This window comes from Siniperca chuatsi, linkage group LG11 (genome assembly GCF_020085105.1).
Source record: "Siniperca chuatsi isolate FFG_IHB_CAS linkage group LG11, ASM2008510v1, whole genome shotgun sequence".
Lineage (NCBI taxonomy): Eukaryota > Metazoa > Chordata > Actinopteri > Centrarchiformes > Sinipercidae > Siniperca > Siniperca chuatsi.
Window position 1 is genome coordinate 11,191,507 of NC_058052.1, and position 22,267 is coordinate 11,213,773.

A 22,267-nucleotide genomic window follows, 5' to 3' on the forward strand; every position below is an offset into this window, starting at 1 on the left:
TCCAGCCATCTATTTTCTACACCTGTTCATTCCCGTTGAGGGTCATGTTGGGACTGGAGCCTATCCCATCGTGCATTAGGTGAGAGGCAAAGGCAAACCCTGGAGAGGTCACCAATAACTTGCGGGGGCTAACACATATATAGGCAATAACAATGTGATTAGCTTCAGCTACTGTGAGTAGAAAGTCTTAACTTTACTTTGATCAAACTTGCCCACACACTAATATTTTTTTACAATAGGCAGTCTATCATAGTTAATGTTGATATTACCAAGGTTATTTTTCAAGATATAGTATAGTGATTAGATACATCAGCCTTCACTGGAAGATGCAGGTTCGTGATCAATCAAGTATCATATTATTATTGCATTACTGTATAATAATGTACTGGATATTCATTTTGCTTGATTTATGACCGTAAGGGAACACATTTGTACCAATTATTTAGTCAAGGTGAAAGTTAATCTGATATTGATTTGTTGCATGTGTGAATGTCTGTGTACGTGTCTGTGTACGTGTGTGGTGTGGGTTTGTGATAGCAGAACTCAGACTAGCTCAGGTGAGAGGAAATGTGAGCAGGTGAACCCCCTGCTGGCGGGCCTGCAGCATCACATGGAAGTCAGTCGACCACTGGTGGTTCTAGATACAAGGTACCACATAGACTCAGCATGATGGGGGATAGCGGGGTTAGATGCAGTTAGATGTTCCTAACTTATGCTGGAGTGTGATGGATATCGCTGTTTGGGTGTTGTCTTGAGATGTAGTCGTTTGTTTTTTTCATGCTTGGGTGAATTACCTGCAGACTGACATTATGTTCTGTGTCAAGTGTTGCCTGGCATTCTGCTTTTGTCTAAGTGCTGAGGTTAATTGCACTAATTTGTCTGAGGCTTTAATGTGTTCTGACAACCTGACTCATTGCAGCAGTATAATTATTATTGCTTGATGTGAATATGTAAAACTATGAATTTAAAATGGTTAACACAGGAACTAATTGTGAATTCCTCAGTAAAGCTCAGTATCTACTCATTAGTTTTGTATGATGATGCTTTACTTTACTTTGTGGAGCACAAAAATAGTAACTAATGGTCAGATAATCATGCAGTAATGAGGGACTACTTAGTAACTACTTGGTATGATGTATCACTTTACTTTGGGGGTACATAAAAAGAGTAATTAATGATCAAGTAATGAGTAATAAATGAGTCGTTACTAGTTTGTTCCACTCAGTGTCTAGTTCAGAGGTAATTAGGAACGACTCATGAAGAAACTGGTGGTTATTCCGATTCACAGATACTTATAAACTAATTATTACCTAATGATTCGTTAATATAGTATCTCTTAGTCTGTTCTCTAGTAACTCATCATTATCTACTATATAGTCCTCGAATCAGAGTTATTCAGGACGTACTCACTAACCATTCATTAATTATTAGGTCATTCATGTTGCCAAAATAAATACTGCGCAAACTTTCACTGGATAGATTAAAAATCTCAAGCGAAAAGGACAAATAAAAAGGATAAAGTGCCTGCTTTTTAAGTCAAACACTGCAGAGTAACAGGACATACACATTCTTAAAATGCAATAATGCGAGAAGCACCAGGTCTATTCCAGTTATATATGGCAGGCAACAGCTTGTTGCATAGCAAAACTATCTAGCTGCAAATAGTATAGTCTATTTTGCTGCTCTGCCCCAATTTTATACAGTCTTTGCTCTGCCCTTTAGTAGGGAGTGCCCAGTGAATTAGATAACATGTTTGAGTGGCAAGTCAGTGAGGTGAGTGAGTAACATGTTGTCAGAGCAGAGGTTGTGTTTAGAAGGAAATGACAGAGCCTTTATGCAGCAATCATGGGATACTGTATTAACCAATATCATGCAGCGACTCTTATATGCAGTTATATTATGTATCACTTTATTTATATATATCTGGACATGAATAATGACTTTTGCCATAGTTGTTGCCGCATGTATTAGAAAAATAAAAGGACTTGGTCCGGTGTGGGGCAAATTTCAAGATACGACCTGATGACACAAGTAGGAGGTGGTGGATGTATCCACTCAGTGCGGCTTCAAGATTCAAATGGTCCCACAGCATTTTCCTGTACTGCCAGCTAATGGCTTAGCAGTGACTCAGCAATTACAACTGAATGGCACAAAGCTAGCTTAAATGTTACGAAGCAGTATTTCTTTTGGTGAACAAGTATGAGCATGTTTAAGGTTGGTTATCTTGTGACATGATTTATTACCATCCCCTTTTTCTTAAGGGAGTAATAATAAGGCTGTAAGTATTTACATGACATGGTTCATGTAACATTTACAGTTACCATTTAATAATCACTATCCTTCAAATAAAAGATTTGAAAAAGAGTATTCATTAAAGTGGTCAGGATGATGGAATAGACTGTATTGCTCAGTATACATAATCACAGTACACAACAGTCTGGCTGGAATAAATACTTTTCATAGTGGTTACTATTGTACAGTATATGGATGCTGTTACAATTCTTAGTAGTTGCTATAAATTCCAATACATCATTAACCAATCAAATTATTCGAATTAAGCTACTTTTTTTGTTAAGTTTTTGGTACAATTAGAAAGTCAGGCAGTCACATCAAAATACGGACATTATATTTGAAGGCTTGTTGCTGGGGTGTTTGGAATAAATGTTGAAAATTGCACTGCATAGGACAATGCCTGAATACGTGGTAGTGTGTATGAACAGACCTGCATGTTCATTAACAACCATATGCTTATAAACAGCTGGTAGTATTTGTTGTAATGGAGTGTACTTTTCAGACTAGGCATCCTGAGTACAGTTATGTGTTGTGTGGGCATATCGCAGAGTGCAGTGTCTGAGCATGGGCTTCTGCTCTGCCAATAGCAGTGCTCTTTGGCATCGTGGAATGACCAGCTGTCTGCCTGCCAGTCCAAACTCTTAACTCTGTCACCCTACCCTCATCTCAGGCCTCATGAAAGCGACCCAGTTCTCACAGATGCCCAGCCTTCATCTCGGCCCGCTGCCACACCTTACCCAGATGTCCGACCCGTGACCCCTCCCCCATCCTTGCTCTTAGACTTGGAACTCCAAGAGGCCTTCCAGGAATGTGAAGAGCAAATGGCCTCACTGGGCATACTTAATTCCACAACGCTCCCCAGCACCACGCCTGAGACGGTTAATGATGTAGGGAAGAAAACTGGAGAAGTGATGGTTAATAAGTCCAATGAGTCATCGTCACTGCCTCCAATCGTAGTCCAGCCAGGACATAGCAACAGGGGCCATGGAAACAAGAGTACACACGGAAACAGTGAGGCAGCAAACAGTCAGAAGGATACAGTTGTGTTTAGTTTCAGGAATTACATACTGGGCACTGAGAATAGTGTTGGGGCAGCAGAGACGGAAAGTGAAATAAAAGCAACACAGAGCCTGGATAAATGTCCAGACATTAAGCCAGAAAAAGAAACAGAGATAGATGAGCAGAAGGAAACACCCCCGCATACACAATTAGAAACAGCCACAGATTCAACCCCAAAAGATGTTGCATTCACTGAGCAGAGAGACAATCTAAGAGAGGAACATGCTGATTCTAATGCAGCCACAGAGGAAAATGGCCCTCTCGATTGTAATACAGTGATTAGGGAGGAAGGCACAGAGGCAATAACAGAGACTGTAGACATAAAGAAAGAAAATTATAGTGATGAGTCTAGTATTAATGTTTGTATAGTTGAAACTAGAAAGAAAGAAGATTCAGATAATGAAACATTGGAGTGCAGTAATCTTCATTTAAAGGATGAAGTTGCATTATCAGAGATGCAGTCAGAGACACACACAGGAGCAAACAGTCACACTGAGGAGGATCAGGAGTCAAAAACAGACAAATGGATGAATTCACCAGGTGACAAACAGGCTAAGCAGGACAAAAATGCAAAGAAGAAAGAAAAAAATAAACAAAGGAAAAAGAAAAAGATGGAGAAGACTGAACAGAAAGCAAACACAGTAGTACAACCTGAAAATGATTTACAGGCTGCGTCACTTGTAAATGCAGGAAATCACACAGACTCAGTGGAAAATGTAGAATCAGTGTCACAGGCAGACACTCAGACTGTGATTTGTGGGCAACAGCCTGATAATGGGGTTGACTACAAGCAACAGCTGAGTCCCGGGGGAATGCCCAGCCCCAGACTACCATCCTCTCATAGCAGGCAGGATCATCTTACTGACTCAGCCTCTTCACCTGTGTCCAGCCAGGCTCTTTCACAGAGGCCTCATCAGTCAGATAACCACAACCTTACAGATCCACCATGTGGCAGGAATCACATCTCAGACGAAGGTCCACAGCGGGAGCAATATGCAACCGGAGGTGTCATCAACAACCAAAATACACCCATGACATATGTCCAAACTACAGTTATCAATCCAGCTGCTTCTGCTGATAAGAGATCAGATGTACAAACACAAGAAGCTATAGTTACCTCAGAAGCAGTGATACTCACACAGGGGAATCGGAGCCCACTCTCCAACAGCCGAACTTGTGTGGGAGAGAGTGCCCTTGAAGAGGCTTTAGTGGTGGTTGCTGCGTTGCCACTGACAACACCCACGATGCCAGAAGTGATAGAAAGCAAGGGAGAGGGAGAAAGTGTGAGGCGTGATTTACTGGAGAGAGTAGCTAATGTAGAAATCGCAGAGAGTGAGAAAGCAATAGGAGAGAAAGATTTGGGAGGAATAGTAAAGTGCCTCAGCTCTGCAGGCGGAGAGAAAGAAGGACTCCTGGACAACCTTTCTCAGCTCGCATTAATCTGTTCACAGGGAAAATGCTCACTTGCATTCTCAGCCAAAGAGGGACAGACTGCATCTGAGGAAAGCTGCAGCAGCAAAATGCCACACAACTTGGCTGAGACTGAAATGAAGGTACTGAGAGAGACAACCGTTTGCAGTACAGACACAGAGATCTCACCAGCTGAAGAGGGAGACAGAGAAAAGGAGCCACTTCGGTTAGAAGCCTATATCAATACTCCCCTTGGGCTACTAACTGGTCTTGATTGTCAGGATCACAGTGCTGCGGGATTGGAGGGTGGAGGAGGAGGAGGAGGAGGAGGAGGAGGAGGAGGAGGAGGAGGAGGAGGAGGAGAGGAGGTGGGAGAGAAAGGAGGACTGGCTAGAGAGCACAGTTCATTCAGCCAGCCAGAAGGCTCTGCTAGTGGGGTGTCATCAGCCGAGACTGAGACGTGTCCGCCCACCGATGTTGCCGAGTCACAGCTGAAGTCACAGAGCTGGAGTGAGCCGATTGCTACCATCATTGAGAGCATCTGCACTGAAAAGGACCGTCTCTCTCACCCCTGCCAGGAGCAGCATGGTGCAGCAATTTCACCTCTCTACAGTGACCCTGAAAAGAGCTCCAGCAATACAAATAGAGGGGTAAGCGCTGATCTCAAACAGAATTTAATTTCAGAGGAAGCACTGTCTTTGGGATACACTTGTGAGGAGTCATCCATCACAGAGACAGAGAGAAACTACAGCCAAGTCTTCCTGTCTTTAATCTCACCTCAGCCTTTGACTACAGCACAACAAATCCCAGTCGAGCAACAAGAGAGCAACATTCAACAGGTCCGATCTGAAAGTAGCACAACAGAAGCCATAGCAGCCGAAGGTGCAGCTAAGTTCCAAGCCCAGACCCAGAGCAATAGTGGTGCTATGTCTGGAGTGGCTGTGTACGTATGTGACAGCAGTGGACGCAACAACAGAGTTCACTTTGCGGACACTGTGAAACAAGAGGGCAGTTCCTCTGTGGATCTCAGGAACATGTCGGCTATGGACTGCGCCTCTTTGCCTCCGCTGACTGTACATGAGAGTTTGCACCATCCTGTTGTTGAGGCCAGCTACACCTTCCCAGATTTCCTCAGCTTGAAGAAGCCAGAACTCCCCACAAATGCAGCTCCTGCCAAGGATGAACAAGCAGTATGGAGTTCAGCTGACTTAACAAAGCCACAGAAAGATGTTCATTTGGATAAAGGAGATATGGGGACTAAATGTACCAAGGAGAATATTAACATAGATCAGTCAGGTAACGGCAACTTGAAGACAAACACAGTGGATTTACAGTCGGTGACTGAGGGCTGCTCAAACCAGCTTCCATGTCCTACCGAGAAGAATCAGACTGGTAATGAAGATTGTTTTGACCTTTCACTAACAGCAGCAAGTGCCATCTCTGAGGCTGATCATCTAACAGCTGAGCAGGTGTCAGCAAAGGTGACAAAGCAATTTGAGGCGGAAACAGAGAAGGGTGTTGTAAATCTGTGTTTGTCAAAGGAAAAAGAGATAGATGAGTTACATGCTGAGTCTCGAGGCTCAATCAAGGCTGGTCAGCATCAGGAGTCACCCTTAATAAGTGATGCTACTGTCATTCTTGAAGAAAAAGAAGGTAACCAATATCCTCTCTCCTCATGTTCTGTGCTTCCAGCTGATGATGTTACCTGCAAGCCTTTAAGTGATGTCTCCACATTGTTACCTGTTGGGCAGCTCTCTACTGACCTTGACCCCAGTTCAAAACCTGAAACTGTGACCTTGACCTGCACTGCCTCTCTTCAAACAAAGCCTAGTGACCCCAGTTATCAGCCTCCCACCCAGTTAGATCAAACACCTCCCCATAGACTAGTTACAGATCCTGTGAAGGCTTGTGAGGGGCCTAAGTCCACAATTCACTCTGCTGATCTGACAAAGGATGAATCAGTGACTTCAGACGTGACAGCCTCTGACCAGTCAATTCCTGTTATCGAGCAATGTGCCAGTAATCCTACTTTTGTCCTGCGGCCTCCTGGTCCAATGTTGAGTCACTTGGAGTTCATTACTGACTGTGATATCTCTCTTCCTGAGCAGACAGACTGCAGTGTTGATGGTGACAGCACCAAAGTCTCTGGAGAAGCGGATGGCAACAAGAGCAGAGAAATGACACAAATGTCTTTAGCACAGGATCTGGAGCACAGTGATGTCACTGTTAAAGCAGATGAGACTTGTCCAAAACTGGAGGATAGAAATGATGCTATGGAGTCTGTCGTTGAACTTGAGAATTCTGCGGTTAATAATGTAAATATTCCATTTTCACATGAGCAAAATCTTTCTCCTCCAACTCAGCCTCCTGTTGCAGTGGGTGTACTGGTAAAGGGTAGATCTGATAATGTAATTTCTCTATCTCATACTAAGCCAGACTCTACTGGCATTAAACCTGTTATTTGTGAAGCATCCATTAAGGATGACCTCATTAATGTCAGCTGCCAACTCAGCTCTGACCTGCCTATCAAGGAGGCTTATGATGGAATTGAACAAGACAATATGAAAGAGAAATACAAAATGGGGGAACAGACATCCATGTTGTTTGAAGGGGAAAAGAAACAAGTTGAAGAGGCAATAATGGATAATCAAAAGGAAACAGCAGACAGCAGGAAGCTGCAGACAGAAAAGACAGGCACACCACCACAACAGAGTAATGGGCCAGATAAAGAGGCTGTAGAGGAAAATGGAGACCTGCAGTCACCACATAAACATAAAGTACAAAAGACTGAATCTCCAATAAGGGATATAAAGGAGGAAGGAGAAAGGAAAAGTGACATTGCATCTAAAAACCAGACAGAGACTTCTTCCTTATCTACCGACAAACCTGCAGGATCATCTGAGGACATGCTAAGTGCTAAGTCTGAGTCTGGTAGTGAACCTCAGACTGTTTATGACCAGAGTTTGTGCCAAACTCCGACGGCAACACTGGAATGCAGCTCTGACAGGGACACGGCACCAGATTTGAGTGCAGCTCTTGGCCAATCACAGTCCACACAAGATCCAAACTGTTTTGCTCAGCAACAGGGGCAACAGCAGCAGCGCCTGCAATCCAGACATCCCACAGAGGAATTGTCAGGTGGCTGTTTAGAGGGGGGAGAAAAGACTAACAGTCAGGTCAGGCAGACCCCACTACTGGTTCCAGGGGTAGCAGAGGAAGGAGACGGCTCTGTTGGGAGTTTGTGTCAGTCAGTAAGCAGGGATGAGTTGACAGGTGATGAAAGCAGTGGCAATGAACGAGTGACAGGTCTAGAGAAGGGAGAGGGAGCACAAGCTGCACCAGGGGTTGACAGGGTTTATGTGCCGTCTCATCTTGCCAATGATTTAAATGAGAGTGGATGGGCTGCTGAGAGAAATGCCTCAGCTGACATAGGGATAGTAACAACTTGTTCTCATGTAGGTGAGACAAGACAGGGGATGGATGAGAATAAAAGCCCTGGGTTAGGGGTAGTTGGGTCAGATACAGATTTAATGCCAGACACTGAGTTTGTGAGTGATCTGAGTGGTAAAGGTCAGCAAAAAAGCAATCTGTTAGCTGTCTTTCAAGACCAACATGGAAAACCTGAGACCTCAAAGAACACTGCTGTATCTGTTGAGTCTGCATCACAGGTACATGGGACTTCACATTTCCAAATCTCTGTTTCATCAAAGGTCAGCACAGATAGTCATGACATTCATACAGAAGTTATTCCAAGTGCAAACCAGGCTGAAGAAATTCATACAGAAATATTCAGTACTCTGCCAGATCCTGTTGGGCAACCAGAAACTGTGGAAAAGGATTTCAGTGCTTCCACGGTTGTGAAAACCAACAGTAGTGAAACTGAGGAGTGTGTAATTCGGGATACAGTGTGCAAGCCTCTTGAGCTCCAAAGCTCCAATATAACCTCAGCCACACAAATCAGCCCAGTAGCACAAACACCCATAAAAGGCCCTGATGTAGAGGAGATCACAAAGGAAGATAAAGCAGCTTTAGATGAAGAGAAAGCTAGCAGCCAGGGGAAGGGACAAAGTGAGTTAAAAACAATAAACTATGAAGCAACGGAAAAACAGGGGGTTGTAAATTTAACTGGGAGTGCCAAAGACAGTGGCTCTGGATCAATGAAGGTTTCAGACCTCTGTGAAAGTGGGGTGTCACACAGCAGCACTGAGACTACTGTTTGTCACTCTGAGGGGAGCATTGGTCTTTCTAAGGCAACAGAAAATGACAGTGATATAACAGATAAAATAACTCCTGATGTTATCACAATCTCGTCTGTTGTTTCGTCAAAGTGCCCAGAAGGTTTTGCATCGACCCCTCTTGAAACCCCTACCCACTCAGAGAAGCCACATGATCAGTTGTCAAAGCCCCAAGATGATATTGTGGTAAACCCCATTGTTGCTGCTTCCCAGTGTGAAGGAACATCACTTGAAAAAGCGCTTGGCTGCATCTCACCTGTTGAACAAGTGTCTGTGAATACAGAGGCCACCGATGTGTCAGAAAGTCCTGCTCCTGGACTAACAGCCCAAGAACCAGATACAAACTGGATAAAAGCTCTAAAAGAAGCGGCTTCCCATTCTCAGAGTATACAAGAGAACACAGTGGAGACAAGGTCAAGGTAAACACAAGAGCATGCGTGTGTTTGAAATTATTATATGAAAAAAAATGTCTTAAGAATGGGAGATCAGGGGAGACTTCATGGTGATAAAACTATGTTGATGGCAAATAAATATCTTGTGTTTACATGTGTCTAAAAGGTCAGTGGAGGTCATCATGGGCTCCCCCTTAATGTGTTACACAAAGTAGCATGTTAGCATGCAGTCACATATCATCTTCTCAAGTACATCACAGAGACACACAGAGAAAGGCACATGTGCAGTCTGCTTTGGGGTTGTGTCCCCAGCCACAACAATCAGAACCATGACTAAAGAATTATGAATTGGGTAGATGAATATTTTCATTAATATTAATATTTCCATGGGTTGTAAATCTGTGTTCTCAGTTGTTTAATATTCATAGATTTCTGCAGTTTTTTTCAACTTAGCATTCAAGTAACACCATGTTCACGACTTGTTTGGAGTGATATTACAGAGAGCAGTGTGACAATGAATATGAATGAGGAGGTAAACACAGAGCTGCACTTTGTATTGACTCGAGCTCGGGTCAGATGACTGTGCCTGTTGAAGTCTAATGGAAGTAATGCAGCCCTTTATATTCAAAGGATGACATCAGCTGTGACATCGTCCCTGCTCTCCAGGGCAAGAATGAGCCTTTTCTCAAACAAAACACACTGCATAACACAATGCAACAACAACAACAAACACACACACACACACACACACACACACACACACACACACACACACACACACACACACACACACACACATATACTTACAGTGCTTCTGCACACACACACACGCACCCACTCTTGTAGGGACACAAGCCCTCGTACCCATACAAACACACATATTTGTCATTTGTCATTCCTTGGGCATGTGCTGTAAACTAAACAACAAATCCACTAACCCCCTCTTCTCTTGCATTATTTTTCCAGACCCCTCCCATCTCTGGAGTCTCCTCAGTTAGAGTTTCTTACTCCGACTGAAGAGATAACTGCTCCTCTGAGACAGGAGGAGATCCCACAACCAGAGCAAGCAGCAGAGAAGACAACAGAGATCCCACCTCTAAATCTTGTGAAGAAGCAAGTGGATGTTCCTGAACCTTTAAAGAAGACAGCAGAGCTCCCAGAACCAAGACATCAGACAGCAGAGCTTTCTGAACCAACACAGAACACAAAAGAAGAGCTCCCGGAAGAAACAAAGAAATTAGAGCTTTCAGAACCAACCAAGAAAGAAGAAGAGCCTCCACAAGAGCTTCCAGAGCCAAAAAGGGAGCCAGTAACTTCTTCAGAAATAGCAGAGGAGCCAGCTGAGCTCCTAGCACCAACAACAAGCACAGTATGGTTCCCAGAACCAGCAAAGAATGAAGAACCAGAACCAACAAAGACGACAACAGAGCCCATTGAACCAGAGAAGAAGCTGATCAGTGAGCAGCCAGAGGAGCTAGTGGAAAAACCTGAAAAGATCCCATCTGAGGAGCCATTTAAAGTGTCAGCTGAGGAATCTGCAGTGACACAAACAGTCCAGGATCCTGCTGAGGAGCTACAGGACAGCGGGTGAGTGTCTTTGTAAAATCACAACATTAATACATAATCAATTACAATTTTGACAATGAGATTGGTTTATCTTTACATCTGAAAATCATTTTTTAAATGTTATTTTGTTTTTCATGACCATGATCTGTGTTGAAACAATGACAACAGCAAACAAGAACAACTTCCACTCATTGGCTCACTACTTTTGGTGTGTAATGTGCATGACAGATCATTTGTTGTCTGTGTCATATGGCCTAGGTTATAAATTGATGGCTACAGTTTCCAGTGAAAGTCTACTTTACCAGTTTGAATAAACCGTGAAGTAATGTTTCCCTATAAGGCTGCTGCCAAGCAACTGTTCTCTGTCAGAATCTGGATTTTAAAAAAACACGTCCTTTTAATCCTCAATCGACTAAAATCTAAGGATTATAGCCTTTTACCATTAAGAACAACAGGTTTACGGGGAGACTGGTAATTTTGTGGTTGACTGCTTTTCCAACAGGAAACCAGACATCAGAATGATTTGTATATGACCTTTTAGACCTGATAGTTTTCCTAAAACCTGTCAAAACATTTCCATTACAGTGATGTATCAGAGACATTTTATTACAGCTAACTTATTTGTGAAAGGGGGAATCTCAGGGGGACATGTGCTGTACAGCTCAGCAGCTCTGCCTGTCACACATTTAAAATGGATTTCCATGCGCTTCGAGAGTCCCCTTGGTGGCTTTGTTTGGCTTTCAGACACCTCGACGGCGTCTGGTAGGTTGTTGCTGTCTGCAGCGGTTAAACATTGTGTGATTGGATGAATGAGAAGGAGTCTCACAGATTTGTAATGGTTGATTTAATGGCAGTGAACCCTTTATGTTGTTAAAGCTCCTGACTAAGTTAAATACACATAGTAAACCAGTGTGTCGTTCAGGTCAACCTCCATGTCAGCAGTCAGTATTTATTTAAGCATTTTAACAGCTGTAGATAGACTCACTTTCCATTTATGTCATTCTTTTACTGAAAAACTTCACGTCACTAGAGTGTTCATTGCGCATCCAAGTATGTGTTATAAAAGTAATGTTTTTCCAGTATTTACTATGTGATGAATATCTTTTGGGATATTTTAATTAAATTAAATCACTGCTGCAGATTTCTTTTCACTTAGCTTTAGGTTTTCTAAGCTCCCTCAGTTATCTCTCTTATTTGTCACTCTCTCCTGACTCTCTCCTGCCGTTTGCTACATGCCCAGGAGCCATCCCACATGCCAGAGTAGCAATTGCTGCCTGTCAGTCACAACACTTGTCCCATCACTGCTGTTGGAGAAATAAAGGTTTGTTCAGAATAGGAGAGAGGAGGAGTGACACTGCTATTTCCACTATAGGTTTCATCAGTAGATAAAGTTACACTTGCATATGTGTGGCAGGGACAGAAATGTGACTGCATGGTTAATGATATGTGTGTGTGTGTGTGTGTGTGTGTGTGTGTGTGTGTGTGTGTACATGTGTTTGTTCCCCGCCCTCAGAGGCTGTCCTAGCTGTCAGTCCTGCTCAGTCTGTACGGCTTTGTGAACTGAAGCCTGTAGTGGGAGGAATTTGGGCAGGCACTCAGCCCCACTGAAGTCATTTGCACAGACCAGACAGAGCGGAACAAAAGCCAGAGTTCAGAGAAACACTTGAGCATGTGCTTCGATGTGAGTGTTTATGACAGAGTCAGTCAGAGACACAGACAGAGGAGAGAAGGACTGGGACGTACAGTTATTGGTTCTGGTGTTTTGGAGTGCAGCAGGCGCTCAGCAGAAGTCATTTCCATCACTTACTGTAGTTAGCTCTGAAGTTGTCGGATGGATTCTTCCATGACTGAAATCTGGGTGAGTTGACAAGAAGTAGCTGCCCTATTTTTTTCTGTGTGTGCGTCTACAGTAGGTGTTTGTGTTTAAGTCCCTCCAGGTGGATGCGGCAGATGGTCAGTAGGTAACTAGTGCTAATTACGCTCTGCCTCTGCTGACCTCACCAGATGGGCAGAGGAGAGGGACAAATAGAAAGACGAAGGGACAGAAGGCTGAAAAGAAGGAACACAGTTGCGAAATGAACATTGTACTTCAAAAAATGTTACAGGTTAGAGCATGTTGTGCTCCCCTCCCCTACTTGATGTGGAGGCTGACTCGTTGACGGTTTGCGAGAAATGTCAGTAGTAGTAAAACTAACTACTGCTTCTAACCGTGAGTTTTCTCACAACTCTTGTTGGCATGATAGACTTTTAAAATGACCAGAAATGATCAAAATTGGCATAAAAATTTTTTTTTTTGAAAATGTTGTACAACTAGTTTTAATAAAAATAATCTTTTGTAAAGCCATTTTCACTCATGAAACACTATGGGAATGACTGTCGCTCTTTAACTTTGGTATGTAGGATATTTCTCATCCATGTTTTAGGAGTAAAAAGGAAGTAGGATGTGCTAGAGCCCACATTGTACTGTAAATAGACTAGTTGCCATGGCGATTGTAGGTTCATATGACTTTGCCGGCACAAGTGAAATGGATAATCTCATGTCTGTCATTTATTCAACCACACTAGACTGCCTTTAAATGATAATTTAATCTCAATAGTGGCAGAAGAGAATTGGTGGATTATTTATGAAGTATGTGTTTGCAATATACCATACGATTTGTTCTTGAATGTGCAGTACGTGTGTGTGTGTGTGTGTGTGTGTGTGTCAGGACAGTATGAGCTAGCTGCTGGCTGCATGGTATTCCTATCATTACAGCATTAAAAAAAAACACTTTTCTTAGTACCTTCAGCTGGTTTTGTATACAACTCTCTGTTTATCATTAAACACCCTGCCTGTCTTTCGCGTCCAGCTGTTTCCCGTAGATTACACTAAATGTGTGTGTCTATGGCTTGGATACAGTACAGGCAAAGTCACTTTTGTTTACTTAATACTCAGTCATGAAAGTGGAGGTTACAGAATCAGGTTTGTTGTCTGGACTGCGATAGAAATTATCTAAACTATATATGACTGGACTGGCCTTGTAAAATCTGGATTGGCTTTCTCAAAAAAGGTGCCCTTGAGTAACGCCCTGCACACTGCTGAATTACCAACAATAAAAAACTGTATTGGATAGCCTCCAGGTGTTAATGCAACAACAGTAAAACTACACTGACATGAAGTGTTGCTGAAAAAGAACACATGTGCTCTCTCTAACGTGTTGCATTCATCCTGTTATGGTAATGACGCCTCTGCTAGTTCACACACATCATATCTTGAAGAAGGGCCAAGTTGGAAAGCTCCAGCTGTTAACCTGAGTGGGTCTGCTGTTATTATATCCACATAAATTATTTATTTTTCTATCTGCTCCATAGCAGTTTGTGTCTAGGCAGCAGTGAGTCTCATAGGCAGCAGTGAGTCTGACAGTTTGCTCATACTATGTTGTGACTTGGTTGTTTCTATTTCCAGGCTACATGTGCCAAGTTGGCCACAGATGCTGACATATGTATAGCTTTGGCCTGCTGGTGTAAGTCACTGACTGAGGATTTGTAAGGAGAGGAATGGGACCAAATAAAAATTCACATGTTTCTTCTTCATGCAATCATCATGCATCAATTAGAAAATAATGTACTTTTATAATGGAATGATAGGAACCAGACCTGTGTTAGATGTAAACTGTAACTTGCTACGCCCTGAAGAAAAGCACATGCCCTCATTAAATGTTATTAAGTTCTGACTTTACTGGAGAGAGAGAGATGGAGAATAACAGAGCTCAGTTTCAGTCTGAAATGAGCTGGAAGAGATGTTTGGAAAGTGCAGCTCAGCAGACAGTTGACTTGATGCTTGAGTACCGTAAATGTGCTTTAGTTGATGGAGGTATTGTGAAGCTCTATTCTGCAGAAGAGGCTTTTATTTTTAGTTAACCTTTATTGAACCAGGTAAAACCCAGTTGACATACAATCTCTTTTTCAGTGGTGACCTGGCCAAGAAGACAGAAAAGTTACACGTCGAGTGCACGCCAATTGCACACATACAATAAAATACAAAACAATACATTACAAGTGGTACAGAATAAGTGCTTATATCCACGCATCAACACAAGGGGTTAAATGAACACAGAAAGTTTATGACACAATTTATTATGCATAGTAGCAAGAACATTTTGTAATAAAACCTTAAGTTTTTGTTTAAAACTGGTTAGTGAGATGAGGGAGGCTAGATTGAGTCTAGACTGCAGGTCATTCCAAGACCAAGGGCCATAGAATAATAAACTCCTTTTTCCAGACTCAGTCCGCACAGGTGGCACCTTTAAACCTAGCCTGTTGTTGGATCTAAGATTGAAGGTATTATTTACAAATACAAACTTAGAGCATATGTACATTGGTAAACTGCCCAGAATTGCCTTTTACATTAATATATACCAGTGCTGCATCCTGCGCATAGCAAAGTGCAGACCATCCGACCACAGTGCTACTGGGGTATTTTTAGAGCTAAACAGGAGGCATGCTCCAAGTGGGGAACAGCTGCATGGGCGTCCATTGCATTGCCTGTCAGATTAGAGAGCCTACCACTCCTGATAAGACAGGCCTGGATCAGGGCCAAATCCCCTCCACCAGGTGGCCAATGATGACAGAGCCAGACACCCTCCAACAGGCTACTTCACTGCAGAGGGCAAGTAGAGCAAGCAAGGGAAACATGGACTATCATGTAAGGGGACTGATGAGCGGAGTTCCATTTTCAGTTTCATGTAATTTAAATGACAAAGCGCTCTTAGGATGGTTGGAGTGAGCTTTTTATTTTTTAAGTCAATACTAGGTTTAGGTGATAGCACAGAGCAGAGGGCTTTCTCTGCTTTGAGGTATGTTTCCGTCATGGTTCATTTGTATAGAGTGAATCATGAATCGCTGTATTTGGCCTTCTTGTTTGTTGTTGATGTTTTGTGTTCCTCCTTCCCTGCAGGCCCTCCCTCACTGAGCAGGCAGAGAGAGGTAACTGTGCCCCTGCCTCTCCGACACCTCCTACCTCCGAATACCCCTTCCTGCCTGCCGTCCCTCCTCACCTCCACGACACCACAGAGTTCCCCACTCCACCACCCACACTGCCGGAGAGGCACACACCTGAAGCTGTACCAGCCCCACCTGCATCTTCCCACCTTTCTCCTCCTCCTCCTCCTCCAGCCCCTGCCTCCCCTCCTGTACCTTCTGCTTACCAGTGTGAGGACCACTGCCCTACTTCTGCACCCTGCCACCCGCCTTTAAGGTATGAACTCCTATACCATTTTACTGTGAAGTTCATTATGAAACACTCATTTGTTGTGTTAAAAAATCTGATCTGAATGTGTGTGTTTTCTTTCGTGCCTCTGCTGTGCCTCGTTTTTAAGGCCTTCCAGTAGATTTGTCCAGTGCTGACACTAGTCCCTTTGGCCTGCTTGACGAAAAGTAGCCATGTCCTTATCCTTTCAACAATTTAGGTCAAATTACAGCATTAAATTGACATCTGGCACACTGAATTACCGTGTAGATGTTGATTATCAGAGCTCCTGAACAGAGAGAGAAACTACTGAAAATGTAGTCATCCATGCTGTTTCCTTATTCTAGCTTAAAGAAGTAGTTCGACATTTTGGAAAATATGATTATTCTCTTTCTTGCAGAGAGTAAGGTGAGAAGATCGATACCCTTCTCATGATTACACGATAAATATGTAGGTGGTTAGTAAACAGCCTGGCTCTGTCCAAAGGTAACACAATCTGCCTACCTGCACCTCTGTGTGCTGGAGTATTTCTTGCCTGGTTGCAACAACTTCCTGGAGTGTCTGTTGGTTGCCTAACAACTGTTCCTGGCCAAGAAATAGTATGACACATCAATCATAATTTTTACACAACAAACAAGATGTAACATGTTAATAAGTCAGCTTTAGAGGTGCTGGTAGGTGGATTTTGTTACCTTTGGACGGAACCAGGCTAGCTGTTTCCCCCTGTTTCCAGTCTTTGTGCTAAGCTAAGCTAACCACCTGCTGGCTTATGCTTCATATATACCATACAGACATGAGAGTGGTATTGATCTTCTCTTCTAATTCTCGGCAAGAAGGCAAATAAGCGTATTTCCATAAATGTTTCCTATAAGGAACTGTGAAATAAAATATCTGACAGTGCTCACCATATACAGATACATCACACACAGCATTATTGTCATTTTCTAAGTGAAATCCAGAACAACTGTCTCGTCTGCTATTTCAGCAACCCCCGTTTTACCACCTCATAAAATTACAGATTAGCATTGCTATGCATGTCTACCACATGAACTCATAGGAAACAGGATTTGCTAATGTATGAACTCAGTGGTAATGGAAACTCAAATGTATACTGTAGAATTGTGGCTTGTTAATGGTGGATATAGTAAAAGCATCATCATTATATGTGGATCTTTTAAACATTACAGGATAAAGTAGAACACTTACACACCACGCTTTTTCACAATTAGCACAACTTGGGGCATCATAATCACTTGATGTATTGTGGCTGATTTCTTGCTATTTGAGCTACTTGCGTAGCACCCTACTGATGGCACGAAGCTACAGTTTCAGCCCAGAATACAATGGTTTTCATTCATAACTGATGCTGATTACATTTAAATGCTCCTCATTATTTAGCTATCAGCACAGTTTCCCCACTGATAATACTTAACATTCCTCTGCAGTCCTTCTTGGCTTTGCAATTTATTTCATAGACTTTACTTTATAAGAGGGAATGACTCAGCCGCTTTCACAGTGCACTGTTATTTCCAACCAGCAGAGGGTGTTTTCCCTTCACAGAGTCCAGTGTTCATGTTTAGCCAGCCTGTGTCTGCACTCTGGTGTCTGAATGCTACAATTATATGAAAGTAACACAGGGAGGCACACCAGCTCTCATGTATCTCACTATGTATCAGTGTTGAATTAAAAAAAATACCATACTGTTTTCTGTGTAGAATTATACATATTTGCTTATGATACTATTTGGCTTTCTAAACGCCTCCCTTGCACAGAGAAGACCAGCGTTTTGTGAAGGTTAGGCTAGCATAGTGTTGTTATATTATTTATGATATCCAAGAGGACTGTTAGGTAGCAGTGGAGTACCAGCATAGTAACATGGACTGAATATTCTGATTGGATATCACCGATTATTTGTTGTTTGTTTTCCTGCAGACACACAGAGGCGCGACTATGCCATATATGTGATAAACTATACCTTTAATCTAGAACATTAGTTTGAGTATGAAAGTCATATTCAATGCAAAGAACGCTAAAACATACAATCTTTCTGGGTAATAATGTGATGATGTATCAATCTCTGCAGGAACAAAGCAATCCCTTAGAGCTGCTACATTTACTATTTACTTCAGCTGGGCAAATGCTTGCCAGCACAAAGCCTTGAACCTGCCTCCTTCAATAGAAAATTGGTCTCTGTCACCATGTGATAGTCAAAATGTTAGCCATCCAAAAACAAACAAAAATATTTTATGTGCTTTTCCCTGAATGATTCATTGAGAGTTGCAAGAGTAATAATTAAATCCTCCAGTGGAAAAAAAACATGGCAGGCTTCCTTTTTTGAATAAATAATTATTCAAAATAATGAATCTGTCAGTGACTCCCACACATTTTATACACATGCTTTCTGTCTGTGAAGACAATATGGAGTGCCTTGGTTCTTTTGTTTTTCTGGATTCCCATGAAAACCCCAAAACCAATCATCTCCTCCCCTGCCTGCTTAATTTGTGATTATTCTAATTCTGCTCTTTCTTCTATTTGAGACTGTAGAGAAAGCCAGATACAAAGCACTGAATTTTATAGTGCAATACTACAATATTTTATTAGCTAACCCTCCTGATTTACCTGTATTTGTGACAAATGTGTTCTCTCCATTATCTCATGATTTCACAACACATGTCTGCAATTGAGATAACGGCTCGATCAGTAACAAAGCCTTCGTTTCACTGGATCTTTCTGTGATCCAGAAAGAGTGCCCTGATTACTCCACTGATTGCATTTGTCCTTTACTTTGATGATACAAAGAGAAGGAACGCCACTGAATCTCAAAATATGCTGTAAGAAGATATACTGTAAATGCAGACAGATGATGTCTGAGAGTGGATGTTTTCTAGATACAGCCTCAGGTAATTGATCCCACGAGAGGCACATGAGAGAGAAAGCTCCAGGCTCTTACCCTGCCTGATCAGCAGGAGGATCAGAGAGGCAGATCAGCAGTCAGCGTCCTATCACAAATATCTAAAACCAGGATTCCCCAAAGCACATCTTTGAACTGCTTGTCACTTGCAGAGCTGCTTTGGTAGTTGGAGTTAGTGGCCCACTTTGTCGTAACTGTGTCATCAGTGTTGTTTGACTTAAACTATGGCAACAGCAATGTCTTGTTTTACTGCAAAGTCTATTTTCTATTTCTAACAATTTTTTGCTTACAGAAATAGAACCACATTTTCAGTTTAGCTTCAGGACCTTTCGACATCTATTGTATGTTATTAGCTGTTGTGCTTATCAGAAACTATATGCTGTATTTTTCATGAATCATTCAGTTTTTGTTCTAAACAACAACATAGTGTATCTTTCATTTGCTATTCTGTTATCACCCACTAAGACAATACCTATAATATATTGTCAGGGGTCCCCTCTTTTCTTTTTTTGCTTAGGGTTGTTTGAATGTAATCTTGGCACTTTGAGTTTTTCTGTGCCAAATTAAGGGGCATATTTTTTGTTTCCCTTGTTTAATTTGAGCCTGTGGCAATTGTTGAGACTTTACCTGTGATTAAGGTGCACACTTTAACTTGAACTGGCTTGACAAAAACAACCCAAATTTCACTTCAACACTTCTAAAGATTCTTATTATGCATTTTGTGAAAAGCCAACATCTCCTGTTAGCATTTGAAAATAAAGCTAGAACAGCTTTGATAAATCTGTGTGTCTTAAGTCACACTTACTATATTTAAGTCTGATTTAACTGTATGTTTTAACAAAACTAAAACCCATTTCACAGGTACGTAGAGGTTATATTTTTTCTACTGACATGTTCTTAAGTAAAATAGGTTTTTCCAACCTTCCCACTATAAGCTTTAATCCACACCCATGGAATCACAAATTGTTCTGCACCATCACAGTCTGCTTAGAAGCATTCCAACCTCTTGCAGGCTACACGTATGTTGATCGTAGTGACTCTGATTACTCTTGAGCGCTGTTATGAATCTTTCAGAAAAAACTGCCACAGCCATATCTTCCAGTGGATGAGTTTGTTGAATTTTTTATTTCTTCATTTTCTTCAGTCTGCAGTAGAAACTGCAGTGCAGGGCCAGACTCTTAAAGTAGCACACAGAGAGGATATTTATGTCAGTCATTCAATAGACTAGGAACTTGTACTTCACACATACATGCTTTGCTGCCCTAGATACATCTTTGAACTGGTATGAGGGTCTAGATGGCAGTAGCAATCAATATGTTTGCTTTAATAGGGGTCTATGTTGGGAGGTGGGAGTTTTACTTGTCCCCTCGGGCTGTGAAACATTGATCAACAGGCCCATCCGAGACTAGAATCGCATCAATATTCTTTGTGAACATCAGTTAATGGACTTCATGTTTACATGCAAACACTCCCCTTTTCAAATGTGGTGTTAGGTGTGGTGGTGTAAGCACTGGGTTTTGTGTTCAACATTGTGCAGTGGAACTGGAGATTGCCCATTTCATTCTGTCTTTTTAGTCCACATAGACAGGGGTACGACACCTGAAACCTACATACAGCAAGTTTGTGAGACTACAAGTGCTGCAGGCTGGAGTTGCTATTGTAGTGAGCCCTCTTTTCCTCACTTTCCCATGAGTGTACAATAGATTTATTCTTCTCATATTTCCAACGCCTCTCTCTACCATTGCTCCTTGACAATCAATGGGAGATTTGTAGAACCTGTTCCTGCTCTTATTTCCATCCCACAGGACACAACCTCTGTGTCTGTCACACACAGATGTCTAAAAGAAAAGACACGACTAGACAGAATATCATTATTGCTCTTCCGGTCTTTGATGCAGTTCAAGGTTTGATGAGAGTGCCAGTAAATTAGATCCCCAACCCAGCCTGCTGCCCAGGGATTCAACACAGAGACCTTATTCATTAAGAAATGTAGATGCTCGTATGTCAGGAAGCATATGTCCTTGTCCCTTTGGCAAAGAGTGAGACCTCTGGATTAAGCTTCTATAATTAAAATATATATGTATATCTTTAACATTTTGAGTCTGATAATGGGTTGTTAGTGTTCCTTGTTTGCCTTCTTATTGGATACTGAAATTTTTTTTGACACTTTATTTAGATAGTCCGCCTACAGATAGTTTATAGAGTATTTGTAACATGTTTCGCTTTGTCTGTAGATGTTTAGGAGATTATCAATAGAGTATATGTGACAATTCATGAACAAACCCTAACCAAGATGTTTTTTGTGTCTTAAACTAACCAAACGTAGAAAACGGTTTATTTGTGAAACAGTTGAATTGTTGAATCTCAACTAAGAAGCTGCTGAAATGTTACAAATACTCTAGAAACTATATGTAGGCAGACTATCCAAATGAAGTGTAACCAGAAAAATCTTATAACATGTAATATAATATTTTTTGACTCCTTTCTTTTTCTCATAGTGCCTGTTTTGAATGAATGAGAATATAATAGGGTCAGAGTTGAATAATACACACACATACTATTTTCACAGAGCCTATTGTTTACCTCAGGCATCACTCTGGTTGGCCACGCTGAGTGCTGGAAGCTTCCATTATGTGAAAAGGAGGCACAAAAATGGCATTTTCGCTATGCAACTCACTGGGTGAAAGAGGGGGATCCTAGCAGGAGAAAGGAAAAATGGAGATGTACGGTTACTGTGGGAGGGAGGAAGAGAAGGAGACTGACAGGGTGAAAGAGAAAGCGCCTGTTAATCAGTGTGATTTTGGGGTCTGCTATTGTTTGGCTCCCCTGCATAGTAGCGGTAGCGGACGAGAAAAAGCTGCTTGTCTTTTTAAAGGCACAGGAGGCTGGAGTCAGGGGAGAGAGTGGAGGAGAGAGGGGGGAGGAGGCAGTGAGAGCAGCAACACAGCTCAGCGATATCAGCAAGCAAACAGAGAGGAGGCACCTCAGACACTCATGCAAGACAGCAAGAAAGCAAGATTATTGTTTCACCCTATTTGTTTTTGATTATTCTTGGCTTGACATTTTGCTCTTGGAGATCTTATTCCTCCTGGTGTTGCTGTCATTTTACCACCAGATGAGAAGCAGGAATATTCACAGTCTGTAGCGGAGCAGAGGCTCAGGGATGCTGTGCATA

At 42.1% G+C, this 22,267-nt stretch overlaps 1 protein-coding gene across 15 annotated transcripts in view; it reads left to right on the forward strand.

Moving 5' to 3' along the window:
- The window catches only part of tacc2 (transforming, acidic coiled-coil containing protein 2), a 53,041-nt gene that overhangs the window by 10,237 nt on the left and 20,537 nt on the right, over positions 1-22,267 (forward strand). For 13 of the 15 annotated variants that reach the window (XM_044213263.1, XM_044213261.1, XM_044213266.1 and 10 more), the window contains 4 exons: positions 541-648; positions 2,963-9,415; positions 10,355-10,975; positions 15,891-16,190. In XM_044213263.1, the coding sequence (XP_044069198.1) occupies positions 541-648; positions 2,963-9,415; positions 10,355-10,975; positions 15,891-16,190 (7,482 nt within the window). The remainder of the gene's footprint in view (positions 1-540; positions 649-2,962; positions 9,416-10,354; positions 10,976-15,890; positions 16,191-22,267) is intronic. The other 2 variants (XM_044213270.1, XM_044213277.1) reach the window with 2 other exon arrangements.